Consider the following 21832-nt stretch of genomic DNA (forward strand, 5'->3'; position numbering starts at 1 on the left):
ATGACCAAGTGGGATTGATCCTAGAAATGCCAGGTTGGTTTAAAACATTCAAAAAATCAGTAACTGTAATTCACCATATAAACAAAGGCAAAAAAGCTGGTCCTCTCAATAGATAAGGAAAAAGCATATGGCAAAATTCAATACTCATTCATGATTTAAAAAAATTCTCAGCAAACTAGGATTAGAAAGAAACATTCTTAAAAAGACATCCATGAAAAACCTACCACCAACAACATACTTAAAGGCGAAAGACTGAATGTTTCCCCTAAGATGCAAAACAAGGAAAGGACGCCCACTGTTACCACTTCTATTCAACATTGTACCTGAGTTCCTAACTAGAGCAAATAGGCACAAAAATAAATAAATATACAAATAAAAGGCACACAGATCAAAAAGGAAGAAGTAAAACTGTCTTTATTCACAGATGTTGTGATTTGGGGTACAAAAAAGCTACTGGAACTAATAAATGAATTTAGCAAAATCAGAGTACAAGGTCAGTATATGAAAACCAACTGTATTTCTATATACTAAAACTATTAGGACATGAAATTTTGAAGTATATACTATTTTCTATAGCATCTGAAAACATGAAATACATAGGAATAAATTTAACAAGAGATGTGCTGGATCTGAACACTAAAATCTGTAAAACATCGCTGAGAAAATTAAAGATCTAAATAAATGAAGAGATTACAACGTGTTCATGCATTGGATGTCTCAAAATCAGGATGACAATTCTCCCCAAATTGAACTATGCATGCAACAGGATCCCAGTAAAAATCCCAGAAGGCTTTTTTTTTTTTTTTAGAAACTGGCAAGCTGATTCTAAAATTTATATGAAAATGCAAAGAATCTGGACGAGCCAAAACAGTTTTGAAATAGAAGAACAGAGTTGGAGGACTCAACTACCTGATTTCAAGATTTACTATAATGCTACAGTAGTCAAGACAGTGTGGTATCAGCACTAGGGTAGACAGACCAATGTAACAGAATAAAATCCAGAAATAGACCAAGATATATGGTTAATTGATTTCTGACAAAAATGCCAAGGTAGTTCAATAAAGAAAGAATAGTCTTTTCCAAAAATGGTGCTAGAGAAATTAGATAACCACTTAGGAGGAAAAAAAGGAACCTCGACCCTTACCAGACACTATGCACAAAAATTAACTTCAAATGGATCACAGTTGTAAAAGTAAAAGCTAAAACTACAAGGCTTCTAGAAGGAAACAGGAAAAATTTTAATGGGTTAAGCAAAGATTTCTTAAAATACCAAAAGCATAAGGCATAAAAGAAAGAAGTATTTGACTTCATCTATTTTTTAAATTTCTCCTCTCCAAATGATACCATTTTTTTTAATGAAAAGACAAGCCATAGACGGGAGTGAAAAGTCTTTGGAATATGTATACTTGACACAGAACAGGCATCCAAATATATATATAAAGAACCACAATTCAATAAGAATAACTCAATTTTAAAATGAACAAAATATTTGAACAAGTATTTTTGCAAAAGAAGATACACAAATGACCAATAAACATTTGAAAAAATACTCAACATCATTTGTCATCAAAAAAAGATAAATAAAAACCACATGTCACTATATACATCCACTAGAATGGCTAAAATTAAGAAGACCGACAATGCCAAGTGCTGACAAAGATGTAGAGTAACTGGAATTTTCATACATTTCTGGTAGAAATGCAAACTGGTACAGGAATTTTTTTAATAGTTTTACAGTTTCACATAAAGTTTAATGCACACCAAATGATCCAGCAATTCCACTCCTAAGTATTTATCCTAGAAAAACTAAAACATATATCCACGCAAAGACTTGCTCTCAAATGTTCATAGCATTTTTATTCATGATAGTCCACAACTGGAAACCACCCAAATATCCATCAACAGGTGTTGGATACCTGTAGCACAAGGAATTGGCTAATGCAATCATGAGAGGTGGCTAGGCAAGTCTGAGGTCGGTAGGACAGGTTTCAGGAAGAGCAGGCTGGAAGCTCTCTGGCAGGAGCTGAAGCTGCAGACCACAGGCAAAACATCTTCAGGGAAACTTCAGTTCTGCTCTTAAGGCCTTTCAACTGATTGGATCAGACCCACCCATGGTATTGAAGGTAATCTTTACATAAAGGCAACTGATTGTAGATGGTAATCACATCTACAAAATACCTTCAATAGCAACTGCCAAATAGAAGGTGTCAGCCACACCCTCAGTTTGATTGAATAACTGCGTGCAATAGCCTAGCCAAGCTGACACATAAAACTGACTAGCAGGTATCTGGATATACAAGTTGTGGAGTACTACTCAACAATAAACAGAAACAAACTACTGATACAACAACAATACAAACAGAAACAAACTACTGATACAACAATACAAACTACTGATACAATAACAATTGAGATAAATAAATCTCAAACACATTCTGCTCAGCAAAAGAGGGCACACCAAAAGACCCTGTATGATTCTACTTATATGAACTTCTAGAACAGTCTGTACTAATCTACAGTGTCAGAAAACAGGTAAGTGTCTGATGCCAAGTAGACAGTAAGGGGAGGATATTGACTGCAAAGGGAAACGAGAAAATTTGGGGGAGTAACAGAAATTGTAACTTGGCTGTGGTGATGGCCACATGGTGTATACATCTGTCAAAATTCAAATTATACACTTTAAACTGGTACATTTTTGTATCTGAATTATTGCTCAGTAAAGTTGGTATTTTAAAAAGGAAAAAAAAAAAACTGATTCCTGCACAGCAGAAGCTCCAATCAGGGTTGCAGAAAGATAAATCCAGTTCCTCCAGCACCATTTTTGGAAAAGACTATCCTTTCCCTTGACACCTTTGTTGAAAATCAGTGAACCTTATATGCAGATGAGAAGTTTCCAGGATGGGAATGATGGATACGAATGCAATGAGAGAGATTCCTGGTTATTTCTGTCTCCCAAACAGAGGTGTTACTTGAGGTTGGTGGTCAGCTGAAAACCTTCCGCCTCTTCACTACCCCCCACCCAAACAAACATTTAAGGGCATCACTGTGCTGTGTGAACTGCTGTTGGTGAAATGACTGGCCCTCGTAAGGTCACTCGCAGTGCCCCGTGGTGTATTCCACCCCTTCCTAGCCTTGGGAGAAGTCATCCTTCTGGAAACAGCGCTCTTCCTCTCCGAGGACCACAGCCCTGAGGGTCAGGCCTCTGGGCCTGGGAAAAGGCCCACACTTAGAGGGTAGGGAAAGGACACGAAGAAAGAAGAAAGGCAGGGCTTCCCTGGTGGCACAGTGGTTGAGAGTCCGCCTGCCGATGCAGGGGTACACGGGTTCGTGCCCCGGTCGGGGAAGATCCCACATGCCGCGGAGCGGCCTGGCCCGTGAGCCATGGCCGCTGAGCCTGTGCATCCGGAGCCTGTGCTCCGCAACGGGAGAAGCCACAACAGTGAGAGGCCCGCGTCGCAAAAAAAAAGAAGAAGAAAGACAATGAGCCCGAAGGGCCGACAAGGCTGCGCTTCCTACCTGGTAGCAAAGCGTCTCCACGCTGGGCTCTGGGCGGGCTCCGGCAGCAGGCCTCAGTCAGCCCCTATTGGTCAGGACCGTGGTTCTCACGGTGCGGTCCTGGACCAGCAGCGTACGCCTCACCTGGGCACCTGTTAGAAATGCTAATTCTCTGGGTCCCACCCAGACCTCCCCGTGGGAAACGATGGAGGTGGGTGAGGCCTAGCGCTTTGTGTTTTAACGAGCTCTCCAGGTGCTTCTGAGGAGCGAACAGGAGAAAAGAGTGGAAGAACGGAATGGGGCTGATGAGACACCTCCCGTGGCCCCTTCCCAGGCTTCATAACCGCCCGCTGTGGGCGGCCGGCTCTCAGGTGAGGCCGGGATGAGGCCGGAGGGAGGGAGCCCAAGAGGGAAGCGATCCGACGAGGGGCCTATGGCGTGAGCCTCGCCCGCAGAGTAGCGACGGTGAGGCGGAGGAGGGGTTGCGAGAGGGCCGGGCCCCGGGGCCGAGTGGACGTGAGACCGGGCACCGAGCCGCCTTGCCCGCGGCTGCCCGGCGCTGCACCCCCGGGGTGCTGGGAGGGCCGGCGGGGCAGCCGGGCCCCTCGCTCACCTCTCCCGCTCTGGGCGACCTAAGTACCGTCCCTTGGCGGAGCGCTCCGCCGGGGTGCCCGCAGCTCGGGTGTGGGCTGCCTTGTCGGCCGGGGGTTGTAACGCGCCCTTCCTCGCAGCTGCTCGACCCCCGCCCCGCATCATGAATCGCAGCCGCACTAGCAGCACCTCCGAAAAGGCGACACTGACCTTGCTCTGGGGTGAGTGAGGCTCCACGCTGTTCTCGGAGCACCCGGGGGGCTGGGGGTGCGTCACCGGGGGCGGGGGTGGGGGGTTAGGGCTGGAGGCAGAGAGGCGCGCCTCCCTGGAGCCGGCCCGCCCCACGCCACGCCACGCCTACCGCCCTCCGTCTCCCTTTGCAGGCTGTGAGCTGAGCCAGGAGAAGCCGACTTGGACCTTCAGACCCCAGAAGGTGGGGAAGCAGGACTGTACGCTGTTGCTCAGTACGGTGGGTACCCCCCGGCCCCAAGGAGGGGAGGAAAGACGGAGCAGGGAGGGACTTGGACACCACAGAGGAGCAGGTGCGATTGTCCGGTGCACGCAGCTGGAGCAGGGTTTGCCTCCTCCGCCCTCTGGCTGAGGAGGAGCCCTGCTCGTGTTCCACCCCTCTCAGATTTGCCTGGGGGAGAAAGCAAAAGAGGAGATGAACCTCGTGGAGATCCTGCCCCCAGCAAGCCAGGACGACAGAAGGAGGAAGCCCATCACCCTGGCCTCTCTTCGGGCCTCCGTTCTCCCCATGGTGAGCCTTTCCCTGCGGGCCTAGGACACCCTGGCTCCAGCCCTAGGAGGCCCTGCTCAAGCCTCACCCGCTGCGTGGGGACGGACCCAAAGGTGGGGTACAGGCTCCTGCACAAGTACAGCCAGTGCTAGAGAGGCATATAGCCCAGGACTAAAAGCTTGGACCCAGGAGGCAGGGAGCCCCGTTTCCATCCTAGTCCACAATTTTTTTTTTTTTTGGTGGCGGGGAGGGGGCCGGCTGAGTCCTAACCACTGGGCCGCCAGGGAACTCCCTTCTAGTCCACTCTTTACTAGCCGTGTGACTTTGGGCAAGTTAAATAACCTCTCTCCAAATCACATTTTTCAGCTGTTTACTGATGGAGACCAGACAGTGTTGATGATTTACATACTGCTTGTGTATCCAGAAAGTCTCACTCTAATAATTTATTTTGAGTTTTCTATGCAGATCTTCTTTGTGAGCAATGGCAGTCTTTGTGTTGTTGTTGTTTTTTTCTTTTAAATCCAGGTACACTGGCTAGGACCTCCAGTATAATATTGGATAAAATGATAATGGTAGATGTCCTCGTTTCATTCCTGATTTATTTATTTATTTATTTTTGGCTGCTTTGGGTCTTCGTTGCTGTGTGCGGGCTTTCCCTAGTTGCGGCAAGCGGGGGCTACTCTTCGTTGCAGTGCACGGGCTTCTCACTGCAGTGGCTTCTCTTGCTGCAGAGCATGTCCTCTAGGCGTACGGGCTTCAGTAGTTGTGGCACGTGGGCTCAGTAGTTGTGGCTCACGGGCTCTAGAGCGCAGGTTCAGTGGTTACAGCACACGGGCTTAGTTGCTCTGCGGCATGTAGGATCTTCCCTGACTAGGGCTCGAACCCGTGTCCCCTGCATTGGCAGGCAGATTCGTAACCACTGCGCCACCAGGGAAGTCCCCATACCTGATTTTTTAAAAATGAATGCTTCTAATGTTTCTCCATTAAGTATGAAGTGTTTGGTAGATACCCTTTGTCAGGTTAAGGAAGTCTCCATCTAATCCTACTCTACTTTGAAAAATTGAATTTTCTTCTTTTTAATCATGATTATCGAATTGGTTATCAAATGCTTTCCTATTCATATTATCAGGGGCTCTCTCTTCTTTAATCTGTTAATGTGGTAAGTTATACTAATAGAATAATATTCAACCAACTTTGCATTCCTGAGATAAACATTACTGATTGTATTATAAACTTCTAGATTTGCTTTGTTAATAAGACTTTTTTTTTAAACTTACATACTCATAAGTGAGGTTGGCCTATAAATTCCATATCTTATTTGGTTGTCAAGGCATATTAGCCTCATGAACCGAGGCATGGCATGTTCCCTCCTTCCATGCAGCAGAACAGTGAATATGAGACCAGGATTATCTGCCCTTAAAGACCTGGGAGGCTGATCTGTAAAACTGCCCTCAAACCTGTTTTTTTTCTCTATCTATGGGATCTCCCTAAATCTCATCCATTCCCATAGTTTTAAAGACCACCTATACAAATGAAGACTCTGACATTTATTCTGTAAACCCAGCCTCTCTGTTGTGCTCCACATCCTCTGTCCAACTCAAAACGTTTAACAGATTATCTAATAGATATTCCAGACTTAGCATGTCTAAATCCAAATTCTTGATTTCTATCTATAATCTCTTCCCCCATCCCCAGACCTGATCCTCTCCCAGTAAATAGCTATTCCTCCAATTAGCCAGGACAAAGCCCTCTTTCTCTAACACCCCATATCTGACCCACCAGCAAATCCTGTTGGCTCTACCTTCATCTAACCACATCTCACCACCTCCCTGCTACACTCTGGTCCAGGTGACCATCACCTCTTGCTCAGGTTTATTACAGGGCCTACTAAGAGATATACCTGCCTTCATCATTGGTCCCCTTTAGTCAATTCCAGGGGTTGACAAACTACAGGATTAAGTCCAGACCACTGCCTGTTTTTGTAAATAGAGCTGTCTGGAAACACAGCCACACCCGTTTATTTATATGTTATCCATGGCTACATTCACTCAGTAACAGCAGAGCTGAGTAGTCTCCACAGAGACCATACTTTTTTTTTAATACAGTGTTTTAATTGAGGCATATGTTGTTCTAAGATCCTTTGAAATTCTAAATTTTGGTTATGCTTCTGTTTAGATTTTTTAATTAATTAATTAATTAGTTTATTTATTTTTGGCTGCATTGGGTCTTCGTAGCTGCACGCAGGCTTTCTCTAGTTGCAGCGAGCGGGGGCCGCTCTTCGTTGCAGTGCGCAGGCTTCTCATTGCAGTGGCTTCTCTTGTCATGGAGCATGGGCTCTAGAGCACAGGCTCAGTAGTTGTGGCTCGTGGGCTCCAGAGCACAGGCTCAGTAGTTGCGGCGCACGGGCCTGGTTGCTCCGTGGCATGTGGGATCCTCCCAGGCCAGGGCTCAAACCCATGTCCCCTACACTGGCAGGCGGATTCCTAACCACTGCACCACCAGAGAAGCCTGAGACCATACATTTTACATGCCCTTTACAAAAAAGGTTTCCTGGCCTCTGGTCCATTCCATACACAGCTGCCAGAAAGATCCTTTTAAGCAAAGGTCAAATTCTGTTGATTCTCTGCTAGAACACTCAATGTGCTCAATGGCTTCGCATTTCATTTAGAATGAGATTTGAGATCCTTTATGTCCTGGCCCTCAGCAAGCTCTCTGACCTCATCCTTTGCTACTCTCCCCACCCTGACCCTGCTTAAACCACATGGGCTTCCTTGACAGTATCCTGAAAATTCCAAACATACCCCCTCCTTGGAGTCTTTGTATTTCCTGTTCCCCATGCCAGGGACACACTTGCCCCTGACATCAATCTGGTCTTTGTTCAAATGTCATCTCATTGAAGGGTCTTCCCTGGCCACAAACAGCATCCCCATTTCTACCCCATGCATGATCACTTTTTCCCCCATAGGACCCATTACTGACATCAGGTTTCATTTGTGCATTGTCTTTTCCCCCCAACCAGGATATAGACTCCAAGAGAGCAAGGATTTTGCCTGCTTTGCTGCATTATCCATACAGCCCCTATACTGTGTCTGGTATGTTGTAGGAACTCAATATATAATGAAGGAGTGAGTAAATAAGTGAATGAACTGTGTGGGACTGGTTTGATTTTTAAACTATTGTGATTTATTTAATAGGTTTAGATCTTCTCAGATGTTTCTATTTCTTTGAGTCAGTTTTTTTATTAGCTGTATTGAGATATAATTTATATACAGTAAGATTCACTAGTGTTAAGTGTGCAGCTCAATGCCTTTGACAAATTGTGCAATAGCCACCAACATCAAGGTAGAGAATTTCCACCGCCCTGCCCCCAGTTCCTCATGCCTCATGCAGTGAGTTCCTTCCACCTACCACTGCCTTTGGCAACCATTGATCTACTTTCTGTCACTATAGTTTTGCCTTTTCTATAATTTCATGTAAATGGAACCATACAATATGTAGTCTCTTGTGCTGGCTTTTTTCACTTAGCGTAATGCTTTTGAGATTTATCCCTGTTGTCGATAAAACGGTAATATGCTCCTTTTTTATATCTGAGTAATATGCCACTCTACAATTTATATAAAATTTGTCCATTCACCTGTTAATGGACATATGAACATTTTGGGTAGTTTCCAGTTTTTGGACTGTTGTCAATAAAGCTGCTAGGAATGTTTGAGTGTATTTGTATAGACGTCTTTTCATTTCTCTTAGGTAAATACCTAGGAGTGATATTGCTGGATTACATAGTAAGCATATGTTAAACTTTATACAAAACTGCTAAACTAGGGCTTCCCAGGTGGCGCAGTCGTTGAGAGTCCGCCTGCCAATGCAGGGGACACAGATCCGTGCCCCGGTCCGGGAAGATCCCACATGCCACGGAGCAGCTGGGCCCATGAGCCATGGCCGCTGAGCCTGCGCATCCGGAGCCTGTGCTCCGCAACGGGAGAGGCCACAGCAGTGAGAGGCCCGCGTACTGCAAAAAACAAAAAAAAACTGCTAAACTATTTTCCAAATTGCTCTACCATTCTGCATTTCTACCAGCAATCTATGAGAATTCCAGTTGGTGCACATCCTCACCAACACTCGGCATTGTCAGTCTTCTTAATTTTAGCCAATCCAGTACATATACGGTGGCACCTCATTGTGGTTTTTATTTTTCCTTGAGGGTTGGTGATATTAACCATCTTCTTATTTGGTTTTTGGTCTTTTGTATATCTTCTTCTGCAAAATACCTATTTAGATGTTTTGCCCATTTTTTAACATCTTTATTGGAGTATAATTGCTTTACAATGGTGTGTTAGTTTCTGCTTTATAGCAAAGTGAATCAGTTATACATATGTTCCCATATCTCTTCCCTCTTGCATCTCCCTCCCTCCCACCCTCCCTATCCAACCCCTCTAGGTGGTCACAAACCACCAAGCTGATCTACCTGTGCTATGCTGCAGCTTCCCACTAGCTATCTATTTTACTGCCCATTTTTAAATAATTGAGTTATTCTTATTGACTTGTAGGAGTTTTTTAAATATATTTTGGATATAAGTCCTTTATTACAAATATTTTCTCCTAATGTGTGGCTTGCCTTTTCATTTTTGTAATAATGTTTTTTGAAGAGCACAAGTTTTTAATTTTGATAAAGTTCAACTTAACATTTTTTTCTCTTATGGTTCATCCTTTTGGTGTCCTAAGAAATCATTGCCTAAACTAAGGTCACAAAGGTTTTCTTTTATGTTTTCTCCTAGAAATGCTATTGTTTTAGCTCTTATATTTAAGTCTATGATCCGTTTCAAGATAAGTTTCTTGTATGGTATGAAGTGAGGATAGAAAGACATTTTTTTCCAAATTGATATCCAGTGCTCCAGTACCATTCTTTGAAAAGACTGCTCTTTCAGTGATACAATTACCTTGGCATTTGCCAAAAATTGGTTGACCATATGTGTATGCATATATGTCTATACACTATTCTGTTTCATTGATTTATGTTTACCCTCATTCCATACCAGACTAATTTGATTATTGTGCTTTTATAGTAAGTCTTAAAATTAGATCGTGTGAGTCCTCCAATTTTGTTATTCTTTTCCAAAATTGGGTTGACAAGTCTAGGTCCTTAGCATTTCCATATAAGTTTCAGAACCAGCTTTCTTTAAAAATCAGTCTGGTGGGATTTTGATTGAGATTGTATTGAATCTATAGATTACTTTGGGGGAATTGCCATCTTGACAATTTTGAGTCATCGATAATTGAACATGATATATTTCTCCATTTGTTTACATCTTTAGCTTTTCCCAGGAATGTTTTGTAGTTTTCAGGGTCCTGGTCCCCTACGTACTTTGTAAAGTTTACCCCTACATATTTCATGATTTGGGGTGCTATTAAAAATGAGATTAGCATATTTATTGGAAGAAAATTCACATAACATAAGCTTCACTCATTAGAGTATATAATTCAGTGATTTTCAGTAAATTCAGAGTTGTGCAACAATCACAGTCTAAGTTTAGAACATTTTCATCAACCCAAAAAGAAACTCCATACCTACCAGTGGTCACTTCCCATTTCCCACATTCACTTACCCCCAGCCTTAGGCAACCACTACTTTACTTTATGTCTATAGATTTGCCTATTCTGGCAAATCATATAAATGGAATCATAAACTGTATGGCCTTTTGTGACTGCTTTCTTTCACTTAGCATAATGTTTTTAAGGTTTATCCATGTTGTTGCATGTATCGGTACTTGACTCCTTTTTATTGACAAATAATATTCCATTGTATTGATATACCATATTTTGTTTATCTGTTCCGTTGGTGGACATTTGGATTGTTTCTACCACTTGGCTATTAGGAATGCTGTTATTAACATTAATGTACAAATTTTTGTATGAACATAAGTTTTTTTTAATATTTTATTTATTTATTTATTTCTGGCTGTGTTGGGTCTTCGTTGCTGCATGCAGGCTTTCTCTAGTTGCGGCGAGCGGGGGCTACTCTTCATTGCGGTGCACGGGCTTCTCATTGCGGTGGCTTCTCTTGTTGTGGAGCATGGGCTCTAGGCATGTGGGCTTCAGTAGTTGTGGCTCATGGGCTTAGTCGCTCTGCGGCATGTGGGATCTTCCCAGACCAGGGCTTGAACCCATGTCCCCTGAATTGGCAGGTGGATTCTTAACCACTGCGCCACCAGGGAAGTCCTGAACATAAGTTTTTATTTCTCTTGAGCGTATACCTGGAAGTGCAATTGCTGGGTCATATGGTAGCTTCATACATATAACATTTTGAGGAACTGCCATATTGTTTTACAAAGTGGTCACACCATTTTACAATCTCACCAGCAATGTTTGGGTATTCCAATTTCTCCACATCCTCACCAACACTTATTTTTGTCTTTGGTTTTGATTAGTCATCTTAGTGGGTATGAAGTGGTAGCTCACTGTGGTTTTGATTTGCGTTTCCCTAATGACTAATGATGTGCTTATTGGCTATTTGTATATCTTTTTTGGAGAATTTTTTCTTTCTGTTTTTTCTTTTTTGGCTGCATGGCTTGCAGGATCTTAGTTCTCTGACCAGGGATTGAACCCGCACCCTTGGCAGTGAAAGCATGGAGTTCTAACCACGGGACTGCCAGGGAATTGCTGGAGAATTTTCTGTTCAAATCTTTACTCATTTTGTAAAACTGTGTTTGAGTCTGATGTATTTTAATATTTGTCTTTTTACTATTGACTTGTATGAGTTCTTTGTTTTACATACAAGCCTCTTATCAGCTTATTTGCAAATAGTTACCCCCCTTTCCCTGGGTTGTCTTTTTACTTTCTTGATGATATCATTTGCAGCACAAAATTTCTTGTTTTCATATAGTCCCGTTTATATGTGTTTTCTTTTGTTGCTTCTGCTCCTAGTGTTGAATCTTAGAAACAATTGCCTAACACAAGGTCATGAAGATTTACTCCTGTGTCTTCTTCTACTAGTTTTAAAGTTTTAGTTCTTGTATGTAAGTCTATGAGCCATTTTCAGTTAATTTTTTTATATGGGATAAGGTACAAAAATGCTATTTTAAAATTTTATTTTATCGTTATTCAGTACTAGTATATAGTTATATAATTGGTTTTTGTATTATCTAACCTTGCTAAATTTGCATATTAGTCCTAGCAGCTTTCCGTTGATTCCACAGAATTTGCTATGTATTTATTCATGTCATCTGTGAATAAAGTCAGTTTAACATCTTAATTTTCTATCTGCATGCCTTGCGTTTCTTTTTCTTGTCTTACTTCACTGACTAGGACATCAAGTACAATGTTGAGTAAAAGTTGTAAGAGCAGGACTATCCTTGCCTTTTACCAGAGGGAAAGTATTTAGTCTTTTACCATTAAGACAGATGAAGGATTTTTGTCGATGTCCTATATTAAGTTTGAGGATGTTCCCTTCTGTTCCTAGTTTGCTGAGATATTTTATCATGAGTGGGTGTTGAATTTTGTCAAAGAATTCTTTTCTGCATATAGTGAGGTGATTTTTTTCTCCTTTATTTTGTTATGTGGCAAATTACATTCATTGATTTTTTTTCAAATTTTAAACCCACTGTGCATTCTTGGTATAAGCCCCATTCAATTATAATGTATTACCTTTTTATATATTGCTGGATTCCATTTGCTACTATTTTTTAAGGATATTTTTGTCTATGTTATAAGCAACATTAGTCTATGGTTTTCTTGTCATGTTTTTGTCTGACTTTAGCATAAGGTAATTCTGGGCCTCATAAAATGAAAAGGAAGATGTTCTATTTTCTGGAAGAATTCATGTAAATTTGTTTTGTTTTGTCTTTTTCTTAAATGTTTTGGTAGAATTCACCTGTGAAGCAATCTGGTTAACTACAAGTTAAATTTATTTAATGGATATAAGACTATTTGGTTTATTTTGTTTAGGGAGCTTTATGTTTGTGTTTTTTAAGGAATTTTTCTGTTTCATCTAAATTGTCAACTTTTCTGGCATAAAGTTGTTCATATTATTCCCTAATCCTTTCCTGTATTAAAGTTTGCTCTTTTGTTCCTGATGTTGGTAATTTGTGTCTTCTCTCCTTTTTACCGAGTCCAGTATGGCTAGAGGTTTAACGGTTGTATCAATCTTTCTCAAAAACCAAGTTTTGGTTTCATCAGTCTTTCTCTATTGTTTTTCCACTTTTGTATGTAATTGAGCTGTTCTTTATTCCTCTCTTCTGTTTAGTTTGGTTTCAGTCTGATCTTTTTCTAGTTTCTTAAGGCATAGTCTTATATTATTGATTTTTTAGACCTTTTTCAGATATAAGCATTTCATGCTATGATTTCCTTCTAAGCATCTTTCTAGCTTCATCCCACAAATTCTGATAAGTACTATATTCATTTTCATTCAGTTCAAATTATTTTCTGGTTTTATTCTTCAATCCCTGCAGTACTTAGAAGTATGTTTGCCTTTTAATGTCCAAATATAGATTTTCTAATTCTTTCTTTAATTGATTTCTATTTTAATTTCATTATGGTCTGAAAATATGCTTTATATGATTTCAGTCCAAACAGTGTTGTGACTTGCTTTATGGCCCATAATATGTTCTATCTTGGTGACTATTTCATTCACCCTTGAAGAATGTGTGTTCTCCCATGGTTGGGTGTATTGCTCTGTAAATGTCAATTGTATCAAGTTGGTTGATGGTTTTGTTCGAGTCTTCCATATCCTTACTCATTTCCTGTTTTCTGAAATGGCTGTACCATTTTGCACTTCTATCAGCGATGCATAAGTGATCAAGTTGCTTTGCATCCTCATCGACATTTCATGTTGTCACTCTCTCTTTTATTTTAGCCATTCTAATGTGTGTGTAGTGATGTCTCATTGTGCTTTTAGTTTGCATTTTCGTGATGGCTAATGATGTTGAACATCTTTTCATGAGGTTTTTGCCATATGTATGTTCAGTTAAATGTTCATGTCTTTTGCTCATTTTCTAATTGGATTGTTTTGTTACTGTTTAATTTTTTATATATTCTAGACACTAGTCCTTTGTCAAAATATGGCTTGCAAATATTTTCTCCCCAGTTTATAACTTGTCTTTTCATCCTCTGCACATGAGCTTCTATGGCACAAAAGTTTTTAATTTTGATGAGGTCCATTGTATTCTTCCTTTCATGACTTTCGATGTTAAGTCTAAGAACACATTGCCTAGTCTGAGATCATGAAGGTTTTCTATGTTTTTTGTCCAAAAGTCGTATAGTTGTATGTTTTACACTTAAGTCCATGATCCATTTTGAGTTCACTCTTGTATAAGCTATGAGGTTTAGGTGAAGGCTCATTTCTTTGCCTATGGACGTCCAATTGCTCCAGCTCCATTTGTTGAAAAAGCTTCCTCCATTTAATTGAGTTTGCACCTTTGTCAAAAATCAGTTGCAAGTATTTGTGTGTGTCTATTTCTAGGTCTTCTGTTCTGTCAATCTATATGTCTATCCCTCTAAAATCACACTGTCTTGATTACTGTGGCTATAGTTTTATGTATGTTCAGACTGTGTTGTTGATGTATATAATTTACAGGTTTAGCTTTCTTGTAAAATTTTTACTTTCCTTGTATAATTGTAAATATCTTCCTTGTCTAATTTTTTTCATTATGTGGTGACCTTCTTTATCCCTAAGATACTTATTGAATTAAAGCCTATATCATCTGATACTAATTTGTTTCCCAGATGTCCCTCAATCTCCATTATTCCTTTATTCTTTAGTAATGGATTCATGACTTTTAGCTGGTCACAAGGCTACTGAGAATAAAAACTATATTCCCTCTAAGTTTGGCATAACCATGAATTTCTGGCCAATGCAATGTAAGCAGAAGTGGGATCTACAACATCTGCAAAGTGTCCTTAAAGAGAAATCATGTGGCCACTTTTTTGTCCCTTCCTGGAGTGTAGATGTGATGACTAGAACAAGAGCAGCCATCCTGGGCGAGGTGGGAGCCGTGTATTGAGAATGGTAGAGCAACACGGTACAAAGAGCCTGGATTCCTGGTGATTGAGGAGTGGTATACCCACAGCTTATGTGTGGACATGGTTTATGTGACGAAGAAGTGAGTTTCTACCTGTGTAAGCCACTGTTATGGAGTTTTCTGTCACTTATTACCAAACCTAATCCTAACAAACACTACTAGCTTCATTTTTTAGGGACTTTATTTTTTAAGAGCAGTTTTAGGCTTACAATAAGATCGAGAGGAAGTTACAGAGATTTCCCATATACCACCTACCCCTACACATACATAGCCTCCCCCATTATCAACATCACTCACCAGATAGTACAACTAGCTTCATTTTCATTTTAGTCATGTGTGGCTGCCGTAACAGAGACCCAACTACAGGGGCTTAAGATTTATTTCTGTCTTGCATAGAAGTCCAGAGATGGGCAGTCCAGAGCTGATGAGATGACTCCATGGTCACCAAAGACCAAGTCTCCTCGTATCTTTCTCCTGTCTTTAGTGCAGACCTACCATCCTAAAGATCACCTTACAGTCCAGGAAGGCTGCTGCAGCTCCAGCCCTCACTTCTACAATTAATGTAATAGGAAAGAAGCAGCAAGGGAAGACCACAGGGACTTCTCTCAGTTCTCTGTCCACCTTTTAAGGAGTCTTCCCACAAGTACCACCTTCCAAATTCTGCTTATAGCTCATTGATCCAGAAATTAGTAACGTAGTCACAACTGCAAAGGAAACTGAAGACTGCGGTTTTTGGCTGGGTATAGTATTTCAGTAATATCAGGGTGCTGTTATTATGCAAGGAAAGAACGGCTATTGGATAAGCAACTGGAAGCCTCTGCTGCACCTGGTATGTATATTTCCATCTCTTTACTCCAGCATTTCTCTGTCCTTATAAGGTTTCTTATAAGCAGTATGTAGCTAGACCTTGTTTTAATCTATCCAGCCAGTATAGTCTGTTTATATTGATTGTGACTTGCTAATATACTTGGATTTACTTGTAGCATGTACTTTGTGCTTCTATTTTCCTTGCCTTTTAAATTTTTTTTTCTTTTTTCTAGTTTTCCCGTCTTTTATTAGATTGATTAAAGTTTCTTTTCCCCTTTTCTCTTCTACTGGTTTAGAAGCTATAGAATCTCATTCTAATCTTTATTTGTTCTCCTTAATTTTTTAACAATCATGCATGATCAAAGTGAAAAATTAATGTTTTCTTCCTCCCAAACCAGGGGATTCTAATTACTTTCATTTTAACATACATACTGTCATCATGTAGCATTTTAGCTCCAACTTGTTTTAAACCAGCTCAACACTAGTCATGACTAGTGTTGTTTTATTTTATGGCAATGTTTCCTTAGGTCTTTATTTATTTATTTATTTATTTATTTATTACCAATTTTTTTGCTCATCACTGCTTCTTGCACCTACTTCTCAATTTAATTGCCATCTTTTTGAACATCCTTTTGTAGACCTGGGAGTAGTAAACTTACTTGGGCTTTGCTCAGAAATATCTTTCTTTTACCCTCATTCCTTCACGATAGTTTGTCTGTGTATATACTTCTAGGTAAGAGGTCTGATTCCTGACCTCTTTCTGATTCCTGATGTTGCTGTTGAAATCCTCAGTCTGCCTGGTTATTGTTCCTTTTCTGGAAATCTGGCCTCTCTGGTGGATTTTAAGCTCATGTCTTTGTTCTCATCTGTCATTTCACCATAGTATGTTCAGGTGTGGATTTATTTTTATTTATCTGTTCAGGGCTGAGGTTTCCTGCATATGAGGATCTGTCTTGGATCATTTCTGGACAACTCTTGGTCGTTACCACTTGGAACACTGACTCCATTCTCTCCAGTCCCTACCTCTGATTGGATGCATGTTGGACCTTCTCACCTGTCCTCCACGTCCAGCTTCTCTCTCATATTTTGTTCATTTCTCTCTGTGCTTCATACTGGGTAATTTCTTCCCAGCACTTCTCCAATTTACTGATTCTTCCTTCAGCTGCTTCACTGCTTTTTAACCATTTGTTCACTTTACTTCAATGCTAATGTTTTTGATGTCTAGAAGATGCCTTTGGTTCTTTTTATTTTTTGTAATACCTCGTTATTATTTTTGATTCCTACTTTATATTTATTTGATCTTCATCAAACATTTCATGTGGTTTAGGTTGTTATTCTCTTTTTTTTTTTTTTCGCGGTACGCGGGCCGCTCACTGTTGTGGCCTCTGCCGTTGCGGAGCACAGGCTCCAGACGCGCAGGCTCAGCGGCCATGGCTCATGAGCCCAGCCGCCCTGCGGCATGTGGGATCTTCCCGGACCGGGGCACGAACCCATGTCCCCTGCATTGGCAGGCAGACTGTCAACCACTGCGCCACCAGGGCAGCCCGGTTGTTATTCTCTTATTTCAGGTTCCTGGTTGTACATTTTGTTTCGTTCTGCTGCCAGACTCTAGCAGGGTTGTTTCTTGTGTCTTTTGTAGTTTTAGGTGGTGAGCTCCTCTTCCGGTTTGGTTTGGTTCTGTTTTGTGAAAGAATTCTGTGTGAAAAGAATTCAGAGTGTCCCTAGAGACCGGTTTTGTGTTTGCATCTGCCATTTGGCCCAGGAATATCGCAAGCCTGGGATTTTATACAGATCTCTTGGCTTGGCAGTGCCCACCGAGTAAATTCAGGTGTGCTCTAAGTGAGAGGTACAACCACAGCTTCTCACAGGAGGGTCTGTCATCTCACCCACACGTTCTTGTTTCCCTCCTTTGATGGTGGGTCCTTTCTAGTTGGATGGCTTAGGGTCCTTCAGTCCCTTCTCCTCAACCCTCACCGTGGGGCTTTTTACTGAGATGTAGCCCTTTGAAGGTCCCCTCCCCAAGGGTTTGTCTCCTGTCCACATGAGTGTCACAACCCAAAGTCCTTGCTGTTTTCAAGGACGTCCTCCCTTCAGCTGTGGCATCAGCCTCTGCACAGGCTGCTCTTCTTTCTGATGCACAGGGACACTTCTTTCTGTCTTAGCATTCAACCAATCAGTAAAAACATTGAATTACATTTTATCCAGCATTTCTAGGTGTTTGTGATCAGTTTTCACTTATCTGCTTCCTCTCTGAACCAGAAACTCTAAGTTAATCTCTCTAAGCCTCAGTTTCCTCCTCTGTAAAATAACAACACCTCCTTTGTGGGCTTCTTGTGAAGATTTAAATGAGATAAAGCAGGTAAAATGTGTAGCATGGGGCCTGGCACATGGTAAGAACTCAAGAAATTTAAGTATCATCATTGTTACTCTAGAAAATTTGCAAAGTTTGGAAAAGTGTAAAGAAAATAAATGGGGTACTGTCCACTGAAAATTATGGTTAGCACTGTAATATATTTCTAACTTTACTCCTATGAATATTGAATATTCACACATTACTTATAAGACAATAGGAAGACTGTAATACAACTTTGCATCTGCTTTTCTCATTTGATCAATGCCTTAGTCAGCTTGGGCTGACATAACAAAATACCATGGAGTGAGTGGTTTAAACAACAGACATTTTTTCCTCACAGTTCTGGAGGCTAGAAATCTGAGATCAGGGTGCCAGCATGGTCGGGTTTTGGTAAGGGCCCTCCTCCTGGCTTGCAGATGGCTACCTTCTTTTTGTGTCCTCACATGGCCTAGAGAGAAAGCAAACTGTCTGGTCTCATCTTCTAAGGGCACTAATTCCATCACAAGGGCCCCACCCTCGTGACCTCAACTAACCCTAGTTACGGTCCCAAAGGCTCCATCCCCAGATACCAGCACATTGGAGGTTAGGGGCTTCAACGTAAGAATTTGAGGGGACACAGTTCAGTCCATAGCTATCAGACTATTTAACGGCTGCACCTCAGGTTGAAAGACCATCTGTGATCTTGGCAGGAATGAGATTATCAGATCCATGTTGTTCTCCAACATAGTCCACCTCAGCGGGAAGGTCCAGGGGCCTGAGAGTGCAGAGAGGTCCAGGGAAACCCTGAAGCATGTGTGGTTGAGGGGAGGGAATAAACTGAGTATTTCTGCCTGAGGCCAGCCCCCACCCCACTACCCCCAGCCAGGTACCAGACCCGAGTAGCCTGTCCTCTCTACTCCTGCCCCTACTCCCTACCCCCTACCCCTGCAGGTCGTCCTGGCGGGATTGGAGCTTTCTCCTCCTGTCACGTTCCAGCTCCGGGCTGGCTCTGGACCCGTGTTCCTCTGTGGCCAGGAATGTTATGGTAAGTCCAAGCTTGGACCCGAGAAAGGTCTGCCGGTACAGTGCTCAGCACAGGGCCAAGGACATAACAGGTACTCAAACACTTGAGGGATTCTTGAATTATTAGAGAAGATCCCCCAAGGCAACAGAATCACCAGCAGCCTGGACCAGAAGGCCATGGGCACGCGTCCCAGCCCCAATTCTCCTTTACCTCTCTGCCACGTCCTCTGTGGGCTGCAGCCCTCCAGCCATAACACGGGGGTGGGGTTATACTTGGTTCCATCTCCAAGTGTATTCCTCCTAGTTGTGAGGAATAAATGACATATTCAGAAAAAGCACTTAACATAACGCCTGGTACCAGAGCACACTCAAAACGTTACCTGCTATGAAGTATGGAGCTGTAGCAGTAACATGGACCCTGGCAAGTCGCTGTGCTTTTGACTCTTTTGACGGCCCTTTAACTGCCTTCTCTGTCCAGTGGTGCCTCTTCCATCAGGGTTCTCTCCTGCTCCAAACCCCGGGCAGGTTCCACCTGCCTCAGGATGAGACCTGAGTTCCTCCGCTGCTGTGTCCCCACCCTCTCCCTCCTTCCCCTCACACTCTCCTTCCCAGTGTGCAGGCCCCTCCAGCCCAGCCAGAGCTGCAGCTTACCACTTCCCCTGCCCTCCTGCCTCGGCCCCAGCCCTCACCCCACCCCCACCCCCGCCAGCCGCACTTTGGGCAGGTAGATCTGGGGAGGGGAGCCTGGCAGAGGCCCTCGGGCTCAGAGGCCCTGCCTCCCTCCCACACCATCGCTGACACTTTAGACCAATCCTGGGAGGAAGAGGAGGGGGAGGAGGAAGACCTGGAGGAGGAGGAAGAGGAGGAGGAAGAGGAAGAAGATGATGATGACGAAGACATAGATGTGTCCCTGGAGAAGGAGACCCCTGTCAAACAAGTCAAGAGGCTGGCGCCCCAGAAGCACACAAGCGTTGCCAAGGTGAGGGAGGGACCCCCCCACACCCCCGGCAAAGGCTCCTCAGAAACCTGGACCAGGTCTCCCCAGTTGAGTGCACCGAGGCCCGGGGCAACACCTGCCAGGTGCCCGGCGGGAGTCTGCTCTGCCCTGGGCCTTGCCAGAACTCCCAATAATGCTTGTGTTTGGTTTCCAGAAAAAAAAGGTGGAGAAAGAGGAGGTGGCAGTGAGGTAACTCTCTCTATCTATTAAATTAGCCAAAATCTTTTAGTTGAGGTACACCGTGCTTGGAAGAGGATGATGCACATGTGTGTGCAGGTGTGTGGTACACGGAGACACAGGTGCACAGGTGCACAGGTGTGCTGCCACTGTCTGTCGGTTGGCACAGTCTTTTTGAAAAGCATTTAACAGTTCTTATCTTCTGACTTCCTCCCACTTATGGCAGTTCCTTCCAAAGAATCCCATCCAAGATATGAGGGAAATATATGCACTAAGAAACTTATCACTGCATTATTCAAATAATAGTATAAAGTGGAAGCATTGTAAATGTCCATCAATATACCAGTTGCTTAAACTATGTCACGTCTTCTCAATGGCATGTGACATAAGGCCCATGAAGAATACAGCAAACTGGAAAGTGTTTCTAGAATTCAAAGAGCAGGATATGAAATTATTTTCATTTTAATATTTATTTATTTAATTTTTGGCTGCATCGGGTCTTAGCTGCGGCACGCGGGATCTCGGTTGGGATCTTCGTTGAGGTGCGCAGGCTCTCTAGGTGTGGCCCGTGTGCTCAGTAGTTGCCGCGCACGGGCTTACTTAGCCCACGGCACGTGGGATCTTAGTTCCCTGACCAGGGATCACGTCCCCTGCATTGGAAGGTGGATTCTTAACCACTGGACCACCAGGGAAGTCCCAAATTATTTTCATCTTATTTCACAATCAAAAAAGTTCTGAAAGGAAACAAAATGTTAATATTAGTAGGAGGTAAAGAAAAGTATAGGCAATTTATTCTCTATTTGCTATATTTTGTGAAATGTGGTTAACATTACTTTTATGATAAGAAACATTTGTGTCTTATACACAAAGGAAAGCAGATAGAAGCTTAAGAAGAAAAAACATCTTGTTTAAAAAGAGAGAGTCAGGGACTTCCCTGGCAGTCCAGTGGTTAAGACTGCGCTTCCACGTGCAGGGGGCACGTGTTCAATCCCTGGTCAGTGAACTAAGATCCCGCATGCCGCGTGGTGTGGCCAATAAATAAATAAATAAATTTAATTTAAAAATTAAAAAAATAAAAGAAGAGTCAGAGTGGTCCCTGGCAGGTGACAGGTGGAGAGGCAAACCTCTCCAGCTCACAGCCCCCTGCTTCCCGGAAGTGCCCAGGGCCCAGCTCTGCAGCCTGGGCACTAGTCGGAGGGCCCAGGGCCACTGGCATCAGACTGAGCTCTCTCTTTCCCACATCCCCACTCCTTGCCCAACCCCACCCCGTTCCAGATACCATCCTAAAGACAGGAGCCCTGTGGGAAAGGTGAGTACTGATAAGAAGGGGCTGGTCCTCCTGGTGGGGGGGGAGGGATGTTCTCTGGGAAGGTGCCAGGATGGGGGGCGGGTGGGACACTGGAGCAACCCCTTCTCTCACAGGCCAAAACCACACCCAGACCTAAAAAGCCAGGATTCAAGAAATGAGGAGCCAGGCGTGGCCTGGCCGCAGTGACGGAGGGAGGGCCCGTGAGACCACCGTGCTGAGTCTGAATGTGATGGACGTGTTGGGGGTGACACAAGAGCCCCTCACCCCAACTCTCGGTTGCAGCAGGACCTGGAGGGAAGAGCCCCGAGCCCAGACCCACAATAAAGTTTGCTTTGCTACGACCTCGTTG

General features: G+C 42.9%; 1 protein-coding gene across 2 annotated transcripts; it reads left to right on the top strand.

The window, feature by feature from the left end:
• The first annotated feature begins 3829 nt into the window (after window positions 1-3829).
• On the top strand, window positions 3830-21824 carry NPM2 (nucleophosmin/nucleoplasmin 2). Of its 2 annotated transcripts, none has more exons than XM_081236690.1 (8): window positions 3830-3866; window positions 4227-4307; window positions 4470-4555; window positions 4721-4846; window positions 18929-19022; window positions 19807-19979; window positions 21450-21483; window positions 21597-21824. In XM_081236690.1, exons 2-7 carry the CDS (start codon window positions 4250-4252, stop codon window positions 21459-21461), a joined length of 549 nt encoding a protein of 182 aa, XP_081092816.1. In that variant the 5' UTR covers window positions 3830-3866; window positions 4227-4249; the 3' UTR covers window positions 21462-21483; window positions 21597-21824. The 2 variants fall into 2 exon arrangements, with proteins under 2 accessions (XP_081092816.1, XP_081092817.1); XM_081236691.1 differs by lacking the exon at window positions 3830-3866 and adding an exon at window positions 3911-3960.
• Window positions 21825-21832: the final 8 nt, after the last annotated feature.

Source organism: Mesoplodon bidens (genome assembly GCF_964165515.1).
Source record: "Mesoplodon bidens genome assembly, chromosome: 6".
In the NCBI taxonomy this organism is placed as follows: Eukaryota; Metazoa; Chordata; class Mammalia; order Artiodactyla; family Ziphiidae; genus Mesoplodon; species Mesoplodon bidens.

What these genes read in the sequence shown, in the direction of transcription:
- NPM2 (XM_081236690.1), top strand. Translation starts at nt 4,250, where the DNA reads ATGAATCGCAGCCGCACTAGCAGCACCTCCGAAAAGGCGACACTGACC. An exon ending in GACACTGACCTTGCTCTGGG is followed by an intron (nt 4,308 to 4,469) that starts GTGAGTGAGGCT and finishes CTCCCTTTGCAG; the next exon opens with GCTGTGAGCTGAGCCAGGAG. An exon ending in CTGTGGCCAGGAATGTTATG is followed by an intron (nt 19,023 to 19,806) that starts GTAAGTCCAAGC and finishes CTGACACTTTAG; the next exon opens with ACCAATCCTGGGAGGAAGAG.